Genomic DNA, 22,028 nt, shown 5'->3' on the forward strand with positions numbered 1-22,028 from the left:
AACCCACTGCTGAGAATTTCATCAGCTTGAAACAGGAGAGACTTCTCCACACAGACTCCAAAATAGGAATCAGGGCTTCAGATTATTTGTCAGGAACAGTCTAAGGAGATTTTTGGTTTACCTGATTGTGTGAATGAACACAGGCTTCACTAAAGGGGCAATTTTGGATACAGTTTTGAAAATGTGACATACAGGTATTCTATTGGATGCACTTTCACTGTTAAACCTACTCGTTTCAGTAGTGTCTATAGATTGATGTTTCACTTGAGACAGTCAGTGGCACTTCAAAAGCTTTGACTGTACAGGCTTTCCATAGTTTCACCAGTGTGCTCAACTAGAGCTTAAACAAACTTATTTATGTTTCAGGTCCAACCTGTGCTATAAATTAGATCAAAATTGTACTTTAGTGTGCTACCTGGGCTGGATCTATTCTGTTCATGTTATAGTTGAGTTCTAGCTGTCAAGTACACATGGTAAAATCACTGAAAGCCCCATGTACAAGGCATCAAGCTTGGAGTTTTCTGAAAAGGACAACAATATGGGATATAAAGAATATTTTGCAGATACATTTAGAACCTGATCTTACACAGTATCGAGAACCTTGGATTCCCATTCACTTCAGTGGGCATAAAGGATGCTTAGTGTCTTAACAGGAGGGTTTTGACACATTGGAAGACAATAAGCAATAGTGGCAAAAACAGGAAACTTTTTCTTCTAGATTACACTTTTCCTTTTCTATTTCAATGACACCAGCTATTTTGACCCACTGAGCCACACACCAGTCATATGAGAACATAGGGCTGTCAGATATTTATACGGCAACAATGCGCTCCCATTTAAATGACAGTTAAAATTCCTACCGAAATTCCTGAAATTCTTACTTTGTTGCATGACTTCAAGGATCTTCCTGAACTCATTCTTTACATTCATCAGCCTTTTTTCTTTAAGTAAGTAGGTATTCTCTACAAATAAAAACAGGAAATAACAAATAGTAAATGTTGTAATATATATATATACATGTTGATATCTATATATTTTAAATTTGGGCTCAGCATCCGGTTAATAGATTTGTTTCTCTCTCAAAGGCTTATTTCCATCAGTTAAAGGCAATTACATGATCAAAGGCAATTAAATTCTAAAATCAGTAAAAAAACCCTAAAAAACAGGAAGGAAGTGTGAATTTGTTAATTTCACAAGCAGGAAAAATATTGTTATTTGGACAAAGTAAAACAAAGATGATGTGCAATCTCCTGTCAAAATCAGGTTAAATTTTGATACCAGTGATATTTTGCAAACAATCAGTGCACTGGTAAAAAGTGTACGGATTAAGAGCAAATACTGTACCTGGAAGGATCCTGAACTGGTGTCTTTCGAAGAGGTTCACAGGGGGTTTGAGGCGCTTGTTTCTTTATTAAGTTCTGTTATAACAAGAAAGTGTGTTAATGCTTTAGATTTACAGCATTCCTATTATTAGTGAAAAGAAGCCCAGAAAGTTTATTTGAAAAACATGTAATACAGTAGAAAGTCACAAGAGAAGGAAATCTTAGACAATATAGGGATGAGCTACGTGACAGAACTTAGAAATACAGTATTGACGGGGACTTCAAGAGATGGGCGAGATGAGTGATTCTCACCCTTGTATTTTTATTTCTTGCACTCCTGCCCAGTAGTTCTCAACCAGGGGCCTGTTCTGCAGAACGTGTCCTGGTAGGAGCATCTGGGGAGCCAAGAAGGAAAGCGTTTGGGAGGATATGATGGCAAAAAGCGCACTGAAAGGTGGCACGGCAGTGAGAAGAGTCTATCCAGGGGAAGAAGCGAGCAGTGCAGAAAGCACGAGCAGGGAGAAGGGGTTCAACAAGCAAAGCTGCCACCTCTCAGAAGGCTCTTCTGACTGGGAGATGACCAGGACAGCAGATGGCTGGGTGGCAATGGCTTTTCTCCACAGCTTTCGCCAGCCACGTGCTGCCTTGCCCCTACCGTCTGTGATGCTCGGCCGTGCTCTTTCCTCACTCCACTGCTGCCCCAGCACCCACCTTCCACTGCACTTTCCCTCGTCCCGCTGACTTTCCAGCAGCATACCTCCCCCTGCCTAGTTACAACTACACCACCCCTGGGGGATTGTTCCTATTTTGGGAACTACTGATCTGGTTCACCTCCTTAAATGAAGAGAGTGCACATATATCTAGTCCATTCCTGACAACCATTTGTCAAATCTATTCTCTAAGGCTTTTGAGGAGGACATTTCACAACTTCCCTGATCTCTCTGTTCCAGTGCTTCACAATCTTATAGCTCAGTTTCTTCCCTAAACACTTAAGATAAACATTAATTGCAAAAAAGCTGACTTTTTTTCTTGTCCTACCTTTGCTAGACATGAAGAATAAAGGAACACTGTTCTCTTTTATAACAATTCTTTATATTCTGCAACACTACTTTCCTTCCCCTAATCTTCTCTTTTTGAGGCTAAGCACATGCAGTTCCTTCAGTCTATGGAAGGAGACCATGGTTTCTGACCTCCGTATCATCTTTGGCTGGATCTTCCCTAATCTGTCACTCTCTGCAGTGTGATGCCCAAACCTGGACTGTTTATACTAAATGTATGAAGAGTATCTGAGAATTAGCCTAAGTTACCAGGTGAAGTCTCAGCTTGCATCAGGGCAACATGTACATTGGAGATTTACTCTACATTTAACAATGAAAATATACCAAGTAATGTTTTCTGAAACCAGGCCTAAAGTACATCAATGGAAATTCCTCCATCAGCAGACCACATCTAAAAAAATCTAATAAAGCCTAACTGAATACCAGGAAGCCTGCTCATGGTTACACAATATATGACTTCTCTCTTTGCCTTAGGAACTCAAACATTGTGAAGCAGCTGAGAGCCACATGCAGTTTGAAAGTGCTCACAAAGGGTCTGGAGCACATTGCACTCTCCCAGCTTTAAGTCAGTATCGCATTTTTGCTGTTTCCAAAGGAACCTGGATATTGAAAAAGGGGGGGCAAGACAGGTGGGTGACTAAGCCCAAAACGTGACTACATATGTATAGTTCCATATGCATTTGTAAGGAAACACATGTAAAAGCAGGTCTCTGGCAGCTATGTATCTTACATATATTGACACGTACAAAAAAGAGTGGAGATGTGCACATAACAAATGAGGAATTATAACATAAATTGCTTTTCTCATGCACCTTTTGGCCTTTTGCCTGCACACTTGGACACTAAGCTATTACTGGCTGATTAAGAGTTCCACCCTCCCAGCAAATGAGAGGCACTGTCAAGGGTAACTGATGGAATAGTGAGCTATAAATGTTTTCTTGGCATTTGTTTGGGCTGTGCTAGTTGGGAACAATAAAAGCATCTCGTATTCATAATGATAATACATACATACCACATCAAATCATACCATCAAGCATTTTCTTTCTATTCTATCTGTTGTGTAAATGCAGAGATAAGCACTAATATGTATTAATAGTATGTAACTATAATTAATCATAATAGGATGTTCCTGACATAATATTGCTGTTGATAAAATACAATGAAAATTGTCTGGTCAAATTTTCAGTGCAGCTAGAATTGGCATCTCTGCTGTTCTCGGAGTGTACATGTGTCTTTGTAGAGATTGTTGAGTGCTGAACACTTTAAAAAATCTCACTATTTCATTATGTTCCTAGGAGAAAGCCGAGCTGTTGGGTCCTTTAAATGTACAGCATAAATAGTGAAAAGAGTGAAAGCCACACCTACAAAGACTGAAGCGAAAACGATCACTGGATCACTGACTTCAATAAGAACACAAATCTGGGCACCGTTCTCTCAAAAGATTATAAAGAAAATGAAGCAGGCAACACCTCTGTTCCTTCGACTGCATGTCCATGGGATGGGAAAGTATTCAAATCCCTTTTGCATTGCTCAGGGACTGTTGGCCCTTATTAAACCAAAACAGCACTGACAGAAATCCACCAGCTGATGAAGAACTGGAACAGGCCTATTGTTTCGGGGATGTGAAAGTTCTTAAAAAAAGAGAAAAAAAGGAAGGCAATATTTTGAGGGGAAGACAAGAAAAGTAAGAATGTGAGTAGCATGCAGAAGGTGACTCAGAAACCATTTTTCACTGTGTCTTCCAATAAAAGAATGCAGTGGTATCTAACGAAAATAGCAGGCGGTGGGCTCAGAAAAAAGACACCAGGAGGGTTTTTTTGTGCATTGCTAAATCACCTTGTGGGACTCCCTGCTGCAGGATTTTGAGGATGCCACAAGTTTCTGTGGGTTCAAGAAGTGACAGGAGAAATGAATAGGAGAAAAGTCCATACTCTCTCCTGCTTCTCCACTATGGGCCACACTCAGAAAAAGGCCAGGTGGATTTTTGGTTCGACTCTGCACATCTGTTCTTATGTTATGTTTTTAGTTTTATTTACACACACACTTATTCCCATGTCTGTATTTCAGGACACTAATTGCAAGTCTGCCATGGGTGAACAAGCACAAAAGAAGCATAAACATAAAAGTACACAAATGGCAAATCCCAAACTTGCCTGACCTGGGACAGTGCTAAGGTGAGAAGATACTTGCGTTTGGGCAGATTTTGTGACTAACTTGCTTAAGGTGCACAAAATATTGTAATATAATGCCTCAAATAAAAGTCAGTGACAGTACTGCTATGTTTTTACATATACTAAGCTACACATATGAAAACAACAATGCATTTGCAGCTGGCCTTAACATGAGTAAACTCCAACTACGTTGTACATACAAAATAATATAGTAATATAAGGCAACACACAATATTTTCATCACATCTGTTTTCACTGAGACAATGAATTCCACGTACTCACGCTCACTGTTAACTAGTATTGCATTTTTGTCACAGAAAGAGAGAAAGAAAGACAGACTGTCCCACCGGATTCTTTATCCCCCATCCCTGATTTGCCAGGGTATGCTGGCTTAATGCAACCGATGAGATATAACCCAGTATTCTCATCTAAAAATTACTTGCATTTTGAAAGGTCATGCAGCTGTTTTCAGTTATATAATCTGTAGAATGATGCAGTGGGGCAGAAATGAAGACACAGCAGCAAATAACATCACTGCCAACAACATACGCACGTCCCACTCTCATAGAAGATTCTCCTATTTTTTGTATCTTGATAAATGAAAATTGATGTAACGCTTTTTCAAAAGCAGATTGGGCCCACATGTTCAGCCATGGAGCCTGAGTGGTTCACTAGGAATGGAGGCAGTTGTACTTGGAAGTTTTATGAATATAAAGATTAATGAATTTGTACAATTTGGGCATGCAAAGCATTTTTATCAGGCATATTCCATTTAGAATAAGCAGTAAACCATATATAAGGGTTGCGTCAAAGTTTACTGAATAGGGCCCTTGGTAGCTAATGTAACATTTCTCCAACAAATCAAAGGTATTGTTCTATGCTCACATGAATATACAGTAGCCATTACCTTAAATTTAAAACTCACTGTGAGCAGCAAACACACTGTGGGGATATGAAGGCCATATTGTATCAGTGGAGTCTGCAGAGATTTTCTTCATATGGCTTTGCCTGGTTGAAATATATGTTGCAGTTGAAAGCTAAAGGGATTACTTTTGAATAGTCATCACAAAGGTTGATTATATTCGTATATCATTTAGCTGGACCCTGCAGGCTATTATTCCATTAGCTATGCTGGCCCCGCACTGTCAAAAAGTTGATCATATAATGTAAAAAGGTTACATGCTCTGTTAAGGTATGCGAAGTAACTCAAAGCAGTAATCTTTTAAGAGCACTACAGCTTTCTACCTGAAGTGAGATTGCATTTAAAATAATACTGCAAAATGGAATAAATACAATAAACCTATTTCTGTTTCCTATTTTTCCTATTTTGAATAGGCCTTTTGTAATTTAAATAAATTAATTGCACCATGTAAGATATTTGCTAAAGTGTATTTTTCCAACCTCAAATCCAAAGGACCATACTTCAAAACAGCTGGCTTTAAGCTGAACATTCACCGAAATTACATTTCTGGTGAAAAAGATTTGCTGATTAGGTTTCTCTTGCAGATACAAACACACACACACACACACACACATACACACATTTTCTTTCTCTGCTTAATAAAATGGATCTTCAGATAGTTCCATTATGTAGATACCTTAATATTATTTTATGCTAAAACATGGACAGAACATTAGATTGAAAGCATCTTACCGCTCCACAAGGCAGAGTAATCATGGACTATCCCTAGACAGCAAATGATCCCATTGGGGAAACAATACAAACAACATGGGCTAATGAATCATGATAGTTATTAATCATAGGCATTTGTAAGAGCCACATGTAATAGAGATGAACTCTCAATATCAGAAAGGTTAGAAGGTGGGACTGAGAAAAGGACGGGAGATTACCCAGTTGCATTTTAGAATAAGTTTATTGACGAGCATTTACTTCAGCACAGTTGTGCCTACACTTGCTTTAATCTTTGTGAACAGGCAGGAAAAGAGAGACAATTTAGTCAGCTCGGTCCACTTAGCTTTCAGATTCTTGTAGGACAATTTGGCAAAAATAAATAAATAAATCCACAGATACAAGACCCTTAGGGCTTAAGGCCTAGTTAGAAATGAGACAGTGCTTCTTTTATTAGACAAAGTTGTTTAATTTAGACTGTAAAAATGCTAGAGTTGGTTCTCTTTTCAGTTTACCATATATATAAGACAGAGCAATGAATGAATCTTTATGAGTACAAATGGGAGCCTTAAATGAACTACAGCAGGCATATTGAACAGGTAGGTTTCTCTGAATAAAGGCTTTATAAGGTAAGTTTATGAATGAGAAGCAGAATTTATTTTATATGCTTTTAAAAAGTCCACTCAGACTATAGGACTGTAAGGAAAGGACAGTTTTTTTCTGGTTTAGATGAGAAAGCCTAATATGAAAACAAATTTTTCCCTGCCTAATAAGGTCTGTGGTTTACTTATTCACATGCATGGTCCTCAGACGAGTTAATGTTCCTCTCTCTCATAGTCTGAGCATGGGTCAGATGCCTCTACAGCAATGGCCATCTCTCTTGCTCTTACATTCTTCAGCCTTGTTCATTGTGAAAATTATACACTGGTCTATGACAGTATGGTATGGCAACATTTTTGCACAAACCGTTTCTTGAATATCAACTTTAAACAGCAGCTCTGTCAGGGTCAGATTGTTGACTACAGACAGAAAAAAGAAATTTATCAAGACCAAAATATTACATTGTGTCTTTTGTGTAGCTGGAAATTAGGGAAAAATCACAAAAAATCTACACAGATTTTGGCAAGACAGAAAAAACAGCTTTGGAAAACACAGCCATCAAGAAGAGCACTTCAAACATGGAAGAAACCTAAATAAAATCACAGCCACTTTATAGTTTTATGCTTATTGTCATTAAATTTTACATGAAATCCAAACTATTATTCTAAAGTTTGAACACAGTATTTTGTCTCTGGTTATACTGCAACGGAAATTTGGGAGAAATTAAGGAAAGAATGTTTCAGATTCAATTGTTTGAAACTATCTTGGTCTATGGCGAAGTTTTCCAGCAACTCCAAGCAGGCTGAAAGCCTGCCCAACTGGTTAATCAAGGTTTCCGCAGTGTGAAGGAGAAGTCCCAGAAAGCCCAGAGGAGGGTTTATTTTCTTTCACCCTCACCCAAATGTAGAATAAAGATCATAACTGGAACCTACTTGCACTCTCCTAAAGACAGAATAAGTCCGTAGGAACTTCCTGCAAGAATTACTTTTGAGCAAATGGGCGGCTGCTCTAGCATGTGGTAGAAGCCAAACTGACCCTCGGCTACTCGGAGGATTTGTTGAGAAGAAAACATACAAGCGTCATAAAAACACATTTACTACTTCTGTTTCTGCTGAAGACAGTTAGCCACCACTAAAGACTGAGCCCAAAAGCTACCTAGCAATTCTTATGCAAAGAAATCCTTATCTGGCTCACAGAAATGGTATTTTATATTCCTGGAGAACTTTTGCCAGGATTTTTAAAGACATTCCTATATGCTTTTATAAAAATGTATATATTAATGATGTGCAGACATTTTTAGCACACATCTTTAGAGGTATGAATAAATCTAATCTTTTCACAAAGGGCAAAGAAGCAGTAAGTGGACTGATGTTTTAGATAATATAATGATCATAGGAGGGAAAACATATTCATGCTCAGTTTGTCTATAGAATTACCATCATGGCATTCATTTTATAGAAAGGTATATCAGATGCTCAAGAAATAAGTAAAATACAATAAATGTGAAATCACAGATTTCAGACAGAGCAATGATTCTAACACCAGTTCATGCCCAAGTCAATACACTGAAAAATTCTTGCTGTCTATCCTCCAAATCACTACTGCTCTTGTGCTGTAACACTCCTAAATACTCTTGCTTATGAACCTACTTTATGCATTTACTATGAACTTTCTCGCATGGCTACACATAAAACCTTTAGTGCCTCACCCTTGACTCATATGAAGATACTGCCTTAAGTTTGGGCCTTTATAACAACTTCCTAACAATTAAAAAGACAGATAGAAGGACAGTTTGTAACTATGCATTTTATACACACCATCTTCTACCCATTGAGCAAAATACGTAACTAAACAGAGAAGCTCAGTATTTCAATCACTGGTAGCATGTGATATTTATTACTGAATAAGCAGCTCGATGTATCTTCAAAGGATCTGGCTGTTAAAGAATGCTTAGTTCCCCTCCTCTGAAATTCAGGTCCCTTTAAGGTGCCCTAAAAGGAGGGAAAGCTGTAAAGCTCAGATTACTTAAACACTTCCTCTTGCTTAATTATATGGCATTAGCATACTGAGGTTCAAATATAGTAACAGACTGCTCTGATTAGAAATATCTGTGATTTTAGTTGTCTTTGCTTTCATCTCTGTTTTGACGAGTGCTGTACGAAACGTTAACTGAGAGTTTCTTGTTCTGCAAATCTTATTCTTTATGTTCTGGTATTTGGCTTTGTTGCTTTCTGGCCTCTAGTGGCCTACGTACTTTTCTGTAATTATACGTAAGAGTACTTTTTTCATGGTTAAGACTTCTGTATTTCAGCATCTCCAGTGACTACACTGCCTGGTGGCTCACAAACTATTTATCATCTGAGACCTCTATAAACTATTTTTTTTGCCTGGGAAACTGTCTTTCAACAGCTTAGCCAAAGGTATCTGAAGCCAGTGAAGCAGAGAAAATCCAGCAATGCATCTGCTACAAAAACAAGGATGCCAGTGAGATTTTTTCCTCCCTTATCAAACTTTAGCTTTACATCTTCTAACACATCTTAAGCATGAGTGAATCCGCTCAGGCTACGGAGATGTGAGGGAAGCATCTGGAAGATAATGTTCTTTTCAAAGCAGAGGCAGAGTCCTTCATAGAAGGAGTATCAATTTTCTTGTGACTGAAGTTTTCTGGGGAAAATACCATCCTCTGTAGCAGGTAAAGTCCTCCTCTAAGACTGATGCACAGTGTTGCTACTTTTCTCTAAAAGAAGGACTGACTATTTTCACAGCACCAGAGACCTACCATGGGTATGGAGAGCTCAGTGAGTGTGCAGTATTCTGGAACAGGCTTATGAAGTTAAGGGCAGAAATAAATATATACTTGAATCATTTTTCCAAGAAACTTCCATTCTAGTGAACATGCCCTCAGAAAGAGTGTTGCAGCAGCTGCTAATTGTGGAAGCCACCCAGACAGAATGGCATTGATGGACAGCTGAAGAAGAGGGAAGGATTGTCCACAACTTGCTACTCCAGCCCAAAGGCTTTATTTAGTGCCTCCTTGTTAATTTTTTGAAGAAGCACCCTTCAGGCTTCCTCCCACGATGCCCATAAATATCCATCAAGCTACCTCATTGTCTTCACGTTCTCTTTTGCTAAAAGGCCAAACCAAACGTTTTTTTGATAGTACTCAATCAACTGTTATTGAGGCACTGCTTATTCTGCTGATCTCCTTGGCTGATTTTCCCAATGGAGTGAGATCAAGCCTAGTTCTCTTCACCAGGCATTGGGAAAAATAGTGCTGTTGGTCAGAACAACACTGACTTTTGGGTTTCTTCCTCTTAGTTTTTGGATTTATGGTCTTGTTCTTCCAGATGACATGTTAAGCATTGATGGGACAACTTAAAAAGCCACAACTTGTCTTCTTCCCTCTTTATGGATAAGTAGAGAACTCCAGTTTTCAGGCCAGTCATCCAGTTCTTTTGAGGAGAAACAGGTTCACATGAAAAAAAGATTACACTGAAAAATGGAAATGGATTTTCTGTTTTATTAGCAGTCAGCATACGACTTGTGAGTTACTTTAGAAAGTTACAGAACTACAGAGATTTTTAAAAACATGTAAGTAGGAGCCAGAATTTAAAAAAATAAATGCTCTGGCCAGTCTGGGCCTGATCCTCAAGTGGTACAATCAGTGCGGCTTCACTGAAGTCGGCATGGTTATGCCAGCTATGCCAAATGCTTTCAAAACAGGTCTTTTTAAAAATATCTGACTTCAACAATTTTAAATTCACTTTGAATTATGCCATATGAATCACTTTTTTTTTTTTTTTTTTGCTCTAGGAATAGCAGAGCTCAGAAACATCCACCAGGCAAATAAATGTACTCATGGTGTTTCCTGCCACTCCAGTCCTAGACTGGCAACAAGGATGAGATGAGAACCACTGCAGAATAGTCTCAGCATGGCAGTGGCTTAACAAGGCTGCATGGAAAAAGGACTTGGGCCTGAGGGAAGGAGAGCAGAGACAGGTGATCTGATTTCTTTTGGGCCCTTCTCCCAGTGACAATGCAAGGGGAGAAAAGGAAGGGGGATATTTCTTAGTTGCTGAAAGGTTTCACTGGCAGTCCGGTCCCTCACAGAGGCATTGGTGGAAGTGGAGGCAGACACTTTTTCAGTTATTGCTGCTGCCTTATCCTCTTTGCTCCATGATGGCAGTGTAGTTTGAAGTGCCTTCCTAAGAGGTGGTAAATTGTATGAGGTCACCAGTTTGGAAATCAGAAAGGAATTTTTCCCCATGGGGAAATACTAAGAGTTTTTTTTTTTTTTTTTAAACTATTCTCAATCTGGGCAATCTGGTTTGAAATTAACACAGGTTTGAAATATCATAATTTCCCCAGGAAGTAAACAAAGTAAATGTGTGACTGTGGCAGTGTGCTCCTTTCCCCCTCAATGTGCTCTCTCCCCCTCAACCCGACCTCCCTATAAACAGAACATAAGCAGGGGCTAATTGATCATGAGCCAACTAAGACCCATCTAGCATGCAAATAAGACTACAAGTCAATCATATCCCCCCCATAAATAGGGGGCAGCCCAGAGCCCATTGAGCTCTCCTGCATGGCAGTGGGCTGCACTGCAGAACCTCCTCTTGAGCAGAGATGCCTCTCGAGGTTACTCCTCGAGGCTGAGAGATTCCTTACCCGCGACAGATCCTCGGTAAGTGATTAATAGCATGCTGAACTTTTGCGAACTTTGCTGAGTTATAACTCTGATTAATTGTGCACATAATCCTTTAGACATAAACTGTTGACCAAGTCTGAGACTAGGATTGGATCCAGCCATACCTAGGCTGCTCTCAGAAGGAGTTTAGAAAGCAAGGGGGTCCTTTCCGAACCTTGTGACTCAATGGGAGGGTCCCCTTCGCACATAATCCTTTACACATAAACTGTTGACCAAGTCTGCGATGAGGATTTGATCTGGCTGCACCCCGGCCCCTCTCCAAAGGGGTTTAGAAAGCAAGGGGGTCCTTTCCAAACCTTGTGACTCAATGGGAGGGTCCCCTTCGCACGTAATCCTTTACACATAAACTGTTGACCAAGTCTGCGATGAGGATTTGATCTGGCTGCACCCCGGCTCCTCTCCGAAGGGGTTTAGAAAGCAAGGGGGTCCAGTCTGAACCTCATGACTCAATGGGCGGGTCTCTGTTGCACGTGCATCTGATCCTGTCCTTCATGCAGTAAATAACTGAGTGAACCTTGCCAATCGAACCTCGTTAAATCATTCTAATTTACGATTGAACTTTGTTAAGTTGCTATCTTACCACAATAAACATAGTGCTGCTTCCCTCTTATGAGTGAAGTGCATCACTCCTTCGCAACAGCAACTTGAGATGATTTCAGCTATCTGAACCTACTACAGACCTGGAGACTCCTTGGCTGTACCATTAGCACCTTCATCGGATGAAATGAGTGTCTTTTTGAGGCTGGATAAATCCCAAGCATTAGGCAGAAGACCTTGAGTAATAGTAATCTGGTAATTTAGCACCAATCGTACTCAAAAGAACATTTGGTGCTTTGACAGAGAATCAGGTCTCCCCAACATAAAAAGTGAATAAACCTGCAGCTTTCCTCTTAAAATCTATGCTGGAGTCTATACGTTCTGACCAAACCATGTTCCAATCTCATCATGAAGCTCACAAGGTAAAACAGATAAAATTTCTTCCTATATATTAGAATATGCCAGCTCTGCTTGGAAGTTTAAGAGTCTTCTAGCCAAGCTTCATTCCAGCAGAAGGAATATTTCACAGGCATGAACCTTGAAAACTGTCCTTCTTCCAATAGCAGAAGGTCAGTTTGAACCTAGTATGCAAATTCATTTATTAGACATAAGACTAAAACCTGTCCTTTTGACTTCTTCTAGGTTCTGTTTAGGTTGTACCTAATAATATATTATGAACCAGCTAAGAAGACTATTTGCAACATAAAGGAATAAAAATGCCAACTGTTCACAGTGACTTTGGTCTGTGCATTTGTTTGTACTGAATGTCAGAGACTGCGCTAGCATAGAGCCAGGCCAGTGCACTCGGTAATAGGAACAACAGTCCCCTTTATGCGCCTCTTAAGCAGTCACATAAATTCAGTATGCACAAAGAGAGCAAGGTGAGTCACATGCAAGCCTGGTAGGCAGATGGCTGTGAGTTAGCAATCTTGGAAAGGTTTACTTGCCTGACTGCAAATCTCTCCGGTGAAGTGCTTGCTGTGGCTCTATTTAATTCTTAATCTTTGCTTCTCTGTTTAATTCCTGCCTGCTTTGGAGACCTGTTGTAATGCAGCAGTTAAAAAAATATTCACATGTACTGTTTGGCTTCCCCAAAGACCACTAACTTAACACATAGGCCATGACAGCTGAGCTTGGCCTCCTAAGAAACCTAATCCAGGGTTTCCTCATCTCAGTTGTTGCCTTTCTTTCATTACAGTTTGATTCAGCCCCTAATGGATTCAGCTTTATAAAGTCAAAAAAAGAGGAAAAGAAAGCAATTTATTCATGTTTCACTAGAGCTCACAGAAGACATGAAATTTCTCTAAAAATGCAAATTATTTTGTGCCACACAACTGAGACTGGGCAGCTAAAGCTCTTAGAGAAATGCTCTTTCCCAGGGCTAATGTTTTTATACCCAGTGATTGAATAAATCGATCCCTTTGCTATCACATCCCTTTTACTCTCCTTTTTTCTCCAGAAGAATGTAATCAAAGGTAGTGAAGCACCCTTTTTAATTCTAAGAAAATTGATTACGCTTGTTAATTTTGTTTTTAATCTCAGACATATCAAAATAAAGACCATAAACATGTGTCGCAGGAATCAATATCTCTTAACCATCAAGTTGGTAAAAACAAGGATTTAGTAAGAATCCAAGATGTAAAAGACTAATGTACAAACTAAGCCCTTATTTATGTAATGTGCCTTTATACAAGCTCAATATAAACCTGAAAGAAACTATTTCAGGAGAGCAGAAATGGTTTACTTGCACTGCATCAAAAATGACCCCATAAGACCTCCTTTACTGAGATAGCCCAGATTTTTAACGTGAACATATGTTTTTAAAGGATTTCTTGTCTTATGTCCAGTCATTCTTGTTAATTCATGGGACAGCATACTGCAGATGTGCTCTTTTTATGTTACATAAAGCAAAAATTACATTTAACAAGTGTAAGGTTGGTCATAAAAAATAAATAAAAATAGACTCTTAAAAGCTAGGAAATCACAAAGTGAAGCTATCAGTCATTCTTATTGAGAAGGGTGAGGACAATGTGAAATAAAACTTGCACATCTACGAACAGACATTCCTAAAATGCCAGCACTTGGCTGTTATTTCACATTCTCTATAGGTTGCTTTCATCAGCACAGTATTTCTTCCTTTAGGGGAAGCTGCAAAGTACTTTTTCACTAGATGCACTTTTTTAGTCATTGACTTCAATTTTAATAGCAATGAAATTAAATATTTTGAACTTACCTGCAAGTTTCTGTGCACGTGAAAGAATAGGAAACAAATTCAATATTAGTTTTTGAGCATTTTATTTCTAATTCTTGAGATCTTTAACAGAAGTATTCATGAATGTAATTGTTTAAGAGGCAATTAAAATAACTTTTACAATGACTAGTTTTCTAATAATAATAATCCAAGTCTATTGATCTGCGCACCTTAATGGTCTTTATACCAATTACACCAATATTATTGGTATTTAATTCTGAATGGTTTTACCCCTTCCTCACGGCAGAAGAAATATGCAATACTTCTTCAAAGAAGGAATATTTTCTTCAATTTTTGACTGACAGTAAAGATCTCTATCCTGCATACATCATTTCTAGCCAAGCTTTATTCTCTGCCAAACCTCCTCTGCTTAAGATGGAACAGTCAAAGACTTACTACAAGGAATTTCTCATCAGAAGCTACAATTACAGATTTGGTACAATATAAATTCAGGCCAAGACATGGAACCAAAGCAACTTTAGAGGCAGTGAGGTCAGATTTCTCTCTATCAACACATAGAAGGCAGACAGAGAAGTTAATCTTTCGACCACTCTTCATTGTTTGACACTATCAAAAATTGCTGTCTCACCTCAACAGGATGGATAAAGTCTGCAATAAAGTGTAAGTCAACAGTGAGACTAACACAGTTTGAATCTTTCCCGAACGTGGGCACTTGCCGATCAACTCAATGCCAGCACCAGCCCTGTCATTTGCAAAGCTCCACAAGGATTAATTCTCCTTTTGGTCCTTTGCAAGACCTGTGCAGTGCCGTGAAGGGGAAGGATCGCATTAGACAGCATCAAATGCCAGCAGTCTGCGAGTGACATGCACAGGTCAAGCGACTTTGTCAGTTGGAAGCACAACTGAATGTCTCGTTTCGACGCGTTATTTATGCTGCTATCGATAATGTTATCTGATTCAGACCAGAATGACTACATCTGTGGAGACATCTGTACACTAAGCTACATCATTTCTGAATTTTGGGCAGTCTTTCTTACTATTCATTATTCCAGATGTCTAAGTGAAACTCAGAAAGGGGAATCATTCTGCAATCTTCCAGGACACTGGTAGTTTTGAGATCACTAAGTCAAATCAGCCAAATTAAAAGGATATCCAAAAATTAGAGAGTCTTCTGAAATATACATCTTTTTGATATAATTAGATTCACGTCATTATTTGCAATGGTAGAAGAGCTTCATTTTAACAGTTACATGGAAAGGCAAGTTTGTATGTCACAGAGAGCTACATTTGCAACCACTCAATTCCCTGGAAGTTTAAGTAATGCTGTAACAAAGCAGAATATTTTATTATAGTTTATTCTGAAGTTTAATTCCATACACACACAAAAAGATTTACTAATAAACAATAACTACAGCTTCTGCCATTTTAAATGTACTTTTAGTAAGAAGCTTGATTTATGAAATGAGGGAGACTTATTTTGAGGAGTTCAGAATCTCTTTATGGCAACTAAAGTTATTAAAATAATTAATTAATTATTTTATATATAGTATCTTTGCTAAGGAAATATCTATTCACCCAAATCAAAGGTAAACCAACATCTTAGCATGAGCTGCACCAATGCCAAATTAGTGACTAAGGAAAGGACTGAATCCTGACTTTGTAAAACTTTATAAGTTTCTTCATTAACTACTGAGGAGTTGGTAGTAAATGGTTATAATTTTGATAATCTGAGCTGAATTTTTCCATTGGGGCAACTGAAACAGGATAATTCCAATAAAACATTTTCTGTACTGCAGGATATTCTCTGGAAAACTTTAGGTTAAGGTTTTTACCTTGCACTCAAGCCACCAAGGCAATTTAAAATATTAAGAGTATATTTGTATTCCATCTCTCCTTAGCTATGCTAAGATTACATTTGAACTTTTCTTCTAAAGCTGTTATTAAAAAAAAGGGGGGGGGGAGGAAAAACACACTAACAAGATCCTTAATAGTCTTAAAACAGACCATAAAGAAGTAAGTTAGTAGAAGGACTTCCCTTGTAGTTTCCTCATAGCCAGAGCATCATCCTATTTCATAGCTGGAATAACAGGAGAAATGCTTCCAAAAGCCCTGAGCACTCTTCATTATTATCTGTACTACTTGTGGATGTTAGAGGCTGGAAACCCAGGCCATGCAAAAGAACTGCTATCTTATAAGATGACCTTGCTTTGGTAGGTTGAAGAGTAGGGGGGGAGTGGACCAATCGATATGATCCTACTCCTTGAAAGCTGCAGAAGATTACTCTGCTGAACCCAAATTATTTAACTCTTATAGCTAAGAATTCATTCTGGTATAATTAAAGTACCTAAAAATTCTTACTTTCTCACCATCCAATCTCTTTTTCTTAAAATATCTGTACTTATTTTTTTTTTTTTTTGGTATTCCTTACACTGATCTTGATTTTTAAGCAGAATCCTAGGGATCTTGCAGCAAAAAGTGGTCCATTTTTAAAACACCTCTTTTTTGTGTTATAACCCAAAGATAGAGGGTAAATTACAAAAAATAAGGAGAGACACAATCTAGATAAAAAGTAAAGTTATCAAATATGACTGGTGTGTCATTTTATTAGAACAATTGCTGCTTTTCTAGTTGATGCAGATTAAGACAACCCAAATGCTGTTCTACACTAGCTCCCCGTAAAGACAGTAGAGCTTGGCATCCTGAATGTAGGGTAGCTATTAGAGAAATAACAAGCTACTTTGAGAGACTGTCTCCCCAAACTGGTGACAGTCCAGTGATGCCTTGACTGTCATCAAGAAGTGCCAGAGAACCTCATTTTTTTCAGTTAATGGCCTTGAATCAAAATCCTCTGAATTTTTAGGATCATAGACTAACTGTAGCATTCACATGCAATAATCTCGCTCATTAAGGTATTAAGTTCTATCTTAACACAAGTCTCTCATGCTTTATTTTTAGGGTTTCTTCCAAACTTCACTCCTTTTAATTTCTGGCCTAAAACTATTAATGGGCCAGTTCATAAATATCTGTTTTTGTGTCAACATTATCCTTTAATCTGAAAGAATAACTAACTTGGTGTTTACTCAACTGTGTGTGTGTATGCGTGTGTGAACGCACACACACACATGCTCAGAGTCATTTCTCCTAACTACAGTGGGATTTGCAACATGCACTAAGTATTTATTTCGTTGTACACAGTGCTTACACCAGCAAGTTTAAAAGGATATATACATCTGGATGTTTAAATTTTGTTTTTAATAATACATTATGATGCTACTTAACAAGCACTAACTTGAAAGCAAATAGGACTTGCATCAGCAAAGTATTAATCAATATAAAAAGGTTATATAATATCAATCTAAGGCTACATTTTTACCTCTCTGCTTTCATGCACTGTTCTTTTTAAATGTAGTTCTTGACTATGTAAAGAAAGTAATAACAAAAAAAAAAGCTAGCAAACTTAGGACACTAAAGTAAAAGACTAAAAGCTAAGCTGTTGAAAAAGGAAGGGAAATTTTAGTAGTGTTCTTCAAAAAATTTTAAACAAATCATGATATATCTTAATTCAAACATATACCATACACTTGCGAGAAAACATAATTTGGTAAAAATTAATATGCCAGCTTTAAAGGTAACTTTGAAAAGCTCACACAATATATCACAAAGCTCGCACTAGATCTTCTGAAATCTTCAAAACAAATTAGCAAACTTGGAGCCTTTCGGGACTCTTTTATAAACACGAGATCAGCCAAAAGACTAAAGAATCACAAACCAATTTTTTTCATTTCTTGCAAATCTTTCCCCCCCTTCTCAGTGACCAGATGAAATTGTTCCTTCTTAGAAAGCTGATACTTTCTATTGCTTTGTTACATTTCTGCACTCCAAATTCTTTCTCGCTCTTCCTTTCTCTCTGCAAGTACCCAGAGAATCCCTGGGTAGCTTCACTCAACAATTCCCTCCATTTGTTTCCTCAAAGAGGTTCAAATTTTTCCTCTAGTGACTGATCAATAATGAATGCAGTGGTATTTGCCTGAGTCGGCAGACAACCTAAAGCAATGTCTCTTGAGGAGTAAGCTTCTTCTTCTCCTAATTTGATTAGGATGTTATCTCTAAATCCCAACAATGACATTTTGCTATCAAGTTGAACCACTTTGTCTCTGATTATTTAACAGGTGCTGTGAGAAAAGAAGGAAGTCCCCGTGAAGAAAGAAGAAAAGATGGAAGAAAACCATAAAGATAACAAAAATGTGAAGAGGAGGATGAAGGAAGAAAGAGTGGAAATGGTAATGCAATTTTTTTCAGTAAGTAATGAATAAGACAGTGCAGTGAAGAAACAGTAAGTCACCAGAAGCTTAGTTACCACATAAAGGTTGTATTCTACCACTGATTACTGTGGAAGCTTCCCCTGGGCCTCCCAATATGCAAAAGAAGGAAAGGACATAGGTCTCTAACACATAGCTCTTATTTAAAAGCAGAATCAGGGTCTCTGTAGTTTGATATCCCTGTCAGAAATTCTCCCAAATAGCACAGTCGAATGTAGCTGCCTTGCAATCATTCTGTATTCTGCTCATTTGCTGCTGATACAGAAACCCGCTTGCTGTTATCATCTGAGAACATCAACTTGATACTGTCACTATACCCATATATAGCCAATGATTACTAGTTTTTAATCTGAGTTCTAATGTTAACTTTCATAATGCCAAAATATTGGAGACAATTTCTTAAAATATAAAAGCTGAAAGAATTCAGGGTGTAGGCATAAAAATATGTCTTTGTCCATTGCTTTATTTTATGAGGACTGCACAAAAGTGCCAGAGATCAGAATTTAGACACCAGGTCTCAACACAGATTGCATTATTTTCCTATTTCTATTTATGTCCTTACAACAAGATAGTGGGAATGAGTGTAATTGCATACTTCTTTTAAAGTTTCCATGAAAAAAAAAAAGAAAAAAAGGATTTCAAAGAGTAGTCAAGAAACAGAAGACCAGAACAGAAAGGCTCAAGTCCTAGCAATGGTGTTCACTAAGGAAGAACTTCAGCAGAAATCTACATCCGCAACTTTATTTACTAGATACGAATCAGAGGAATGGTACCAAACCAAAATAACAGTGGAAGAGGTTTAGAACAAACCAAGAAATGAATCACTGCAAGGAAATGGTATTTGCTCAAGAGATTTAAAGAACTCAAACATAGGTATTGCTTAAACTGGCCTCAACACCAGAGAATATGAAATGCTAAACATGACATTAATTAAAAACAAAAATGTTCCATGGGAGGATACACCAGTAAAAGTCCGACTTCCATACTACACAAATTAGTTGTAACTATAATAAAGGACTATCTATCATAAAATAATGATACATAGTGAATAAAAATGTTATAATGGGGGGAAAAAAAACCCAGAGGCTTCATGAGGTTACCGTCATTCTTTTGAGGAATCAGCAAGGATCTGGAGGAATATTATCTGGTTGATTAGATTCCCAGAATGCTTCAGATATTTTCTCTGGATTAATAACTGCTTAAGGGAGGAAATAAAGCTAAGAATAAACTGGATTGATTTTCACTGTGAAGAGAAGTATAGTAGTGAAATACAACAGGGATCTATGGAAAAATTTGTACTGTTAAACATTAAAAAAAATTAAAAATGTTAGTGAACAGCCAAGTGACAGAATCTGCTGCTGATACAAAATTACACAGGACAGTCAAAATTAAAACTGTAAAGAACTTCAAAAGGATTTCATGACTGGGCAATAAAGCATCAGATAAAATTCAATGTTGATAAATGCAAATTAATGCACATGTGGAAACTTTTATGCACAGAAAGATTGCAAGCTTCAGCTTGCTAGAAAGATAACTGATGGTTTGATAAAGAGGTATACACATTTTCACAAGTGGCATGAAGAAAGGGAGAGGGAAATGATTATTCACTGCTTCTCAAAGAACAAAAGTTGAGGAGGACCAACTGAAATTGCAAAACAAGGGGCTTAAGACAGATTCAAGGAAGCTACATTTTTTTCAATCACATGACATTCATTGCAATGAAATATCTTGGGTATCAAAGGTATGCAACAGTTTGAAATACACTGGACAAGTTCATGGACAAATGCAAGAAGGCCTATTAAACATAAAAGGATTTATATTCGACCTCTGCTTCAAAAAGTCCCCAACTTGCAGGTAGCTGAAAATGTGGAGAGAATACCAGATAGAAGCATTATGTCCTATTTGCCCTGTTCCTACATCTTTTCCTAACCTATTAGTCACTGCCAGACAGACACCAGACTAGATGAACCTTTGATCTGGCCTACTACAGTCATTTTTTCAGCATATTGTGTTACTGTTAGAAAAGCATGAGCATTTGTGGAGATTAGAGAAGGGTTAACCTAAAAAAACCCCAAAAAACAAAAAAACAAAAAGCACCACCGAAAACCAAAAAAACCACACCCTACCTGGAAATTCTTCCATTTGTTCACTGTATGAAACTGGACCTAACTTTACCTCTGCTAAACTCCATCCCAGGGTTTTGATCACTCTCTCAATTCTGTATGTTTGTATCCAGCCTATTAAACTTGACATTTGCTTAGCAATAACACCTATTTGGCTTTCATTCAAAAGCTACTAACAAATGATGGTATGTGAGCACTGATCTTTTCAAGATATTCAGTGGCTAGTTCTACTGGCAAAAATTACACTAGTTCTACCTGTTGTGCTAACGTAAGGGCATTCAGACTTTTTCCACAGCTATTATCTGCAATAAAAGATAACAGCATTGTCACGGAAGGACTGGACATTACACTATTATCTAGATAGTTCACCCAAGAGCTAGAGCAGGGAGAGATATTTCAGAGAAGAGCCCTTGCTCTACATACTAAAACTGGGAGCACACTGCTTTTTATGTGCTGAAATTCCCAGCCAAAGCACTGATATTTAAAAACAGAAGCCCCATTTCCTAGACTGCATGAAGTTTACAGGCTCGTCTTCAGCTTGTAGATCATCTGCAGCAGCCCTGTGGGAGGACAGTTTTTATAAATAAAATATTTGTGAACAGCAGTAGTCACAGCATTATTACAAACTCCAAAAAAAGATATCAAAGGGCACTGTTGCATGTGTTGAGCAACAAGTCTGCATTTTTTTTCCCTCCTGAACAGTTGTGTCCTTCAATACTAGGCCCAGAAGGAAGATTTTTTTAAGGGTAGTCTAAAATACAGTACAGGACATAGTTTTAATAAACTGACGATACTACTTTTGTGTATATGTGGAATTAATTTCACCTAGCAAATTAATTGCTGTTATTATTTTTACATATGTTGCATTTGACTGAGGATACATTCTGAAATCTTTGCTTAGTCCCTAACTGCCTTTTTCCAATGAAAGGGTGAAAGACTGAGAAATTCTCTTAAAATGAGGAAAAACAGCTGACCTCAAATTTGGCAAAGCCAGCATGTGTGGGGAGGGCCGGATGGCCCAGGGCTCTAGCTCAGGCTCCTGCATTTCTGGCAGAGTGACCCAAAGCAATCGTGGCAGGACCATGGAGACTGGTGATGGGTAAAAAGGAGTCAGCAGGAAAATGAATACAGCTCTAGATTGAATAATCTTTTAATAGAGTCTCCATCAACGTCTGGAAAGTTGACAATGTGCATCTATCTCCACGCTTTGCCGCCTTTTCTTCTTTTGCCCATTATATATCCAGTGTCCTCGTCTGTTAGGAACTTTGATCCACTGGGGAAGCACTGGTCTAGGAGGCCACAGAAACGGTCCACAGAAAAGTGTTTTTTTAACTAAAATGTGGTTGTG

At 38.1% G+C, this 22,028-nt stretch overlaps 1 protein-coding gene across 1 annotated transcript in view; it reads right to left on the bottom strand.

Annotated features, from left to right (window-relative positions):
* Nucleotides 1–1,367: 1,367 nt before the first annotated feature.
* TTC29 (tetratricopeptide repeat domain 29) overlaps nt 1,368–22,028 on the bottom strand; it is a 134,020-nt gene continuing 113,359 nt past the window's right edge. Inside the window, exon 10 of the mRNA XM_067297115.1 lies at nt 1,368–1,418. Coding sequence (XP_067153216.1) covers nt 1,381–1,418 — 38 coding nt within the window. The 3' untranslated portion in view covers nt 1,368–1,380. The remainder of the gene's footprint in view (nt 1,419–22,028) is intronic.

Source organism: Apteryx mantelli, chromosome 5 (assembly GCF_036417845.1).
Source record: "Apteryx mantelli isolate bAptMan1 chromosome 5, bAptMan1.hap1, whole genome shotgun sequence".
In the NCBI taxonomy this organism is placed as follows: Eukaryota; Metazoa; Chordata; class Aves; order Apterygiformes; family Apterygidae; genus Apteryx; species Apteryx mantelli.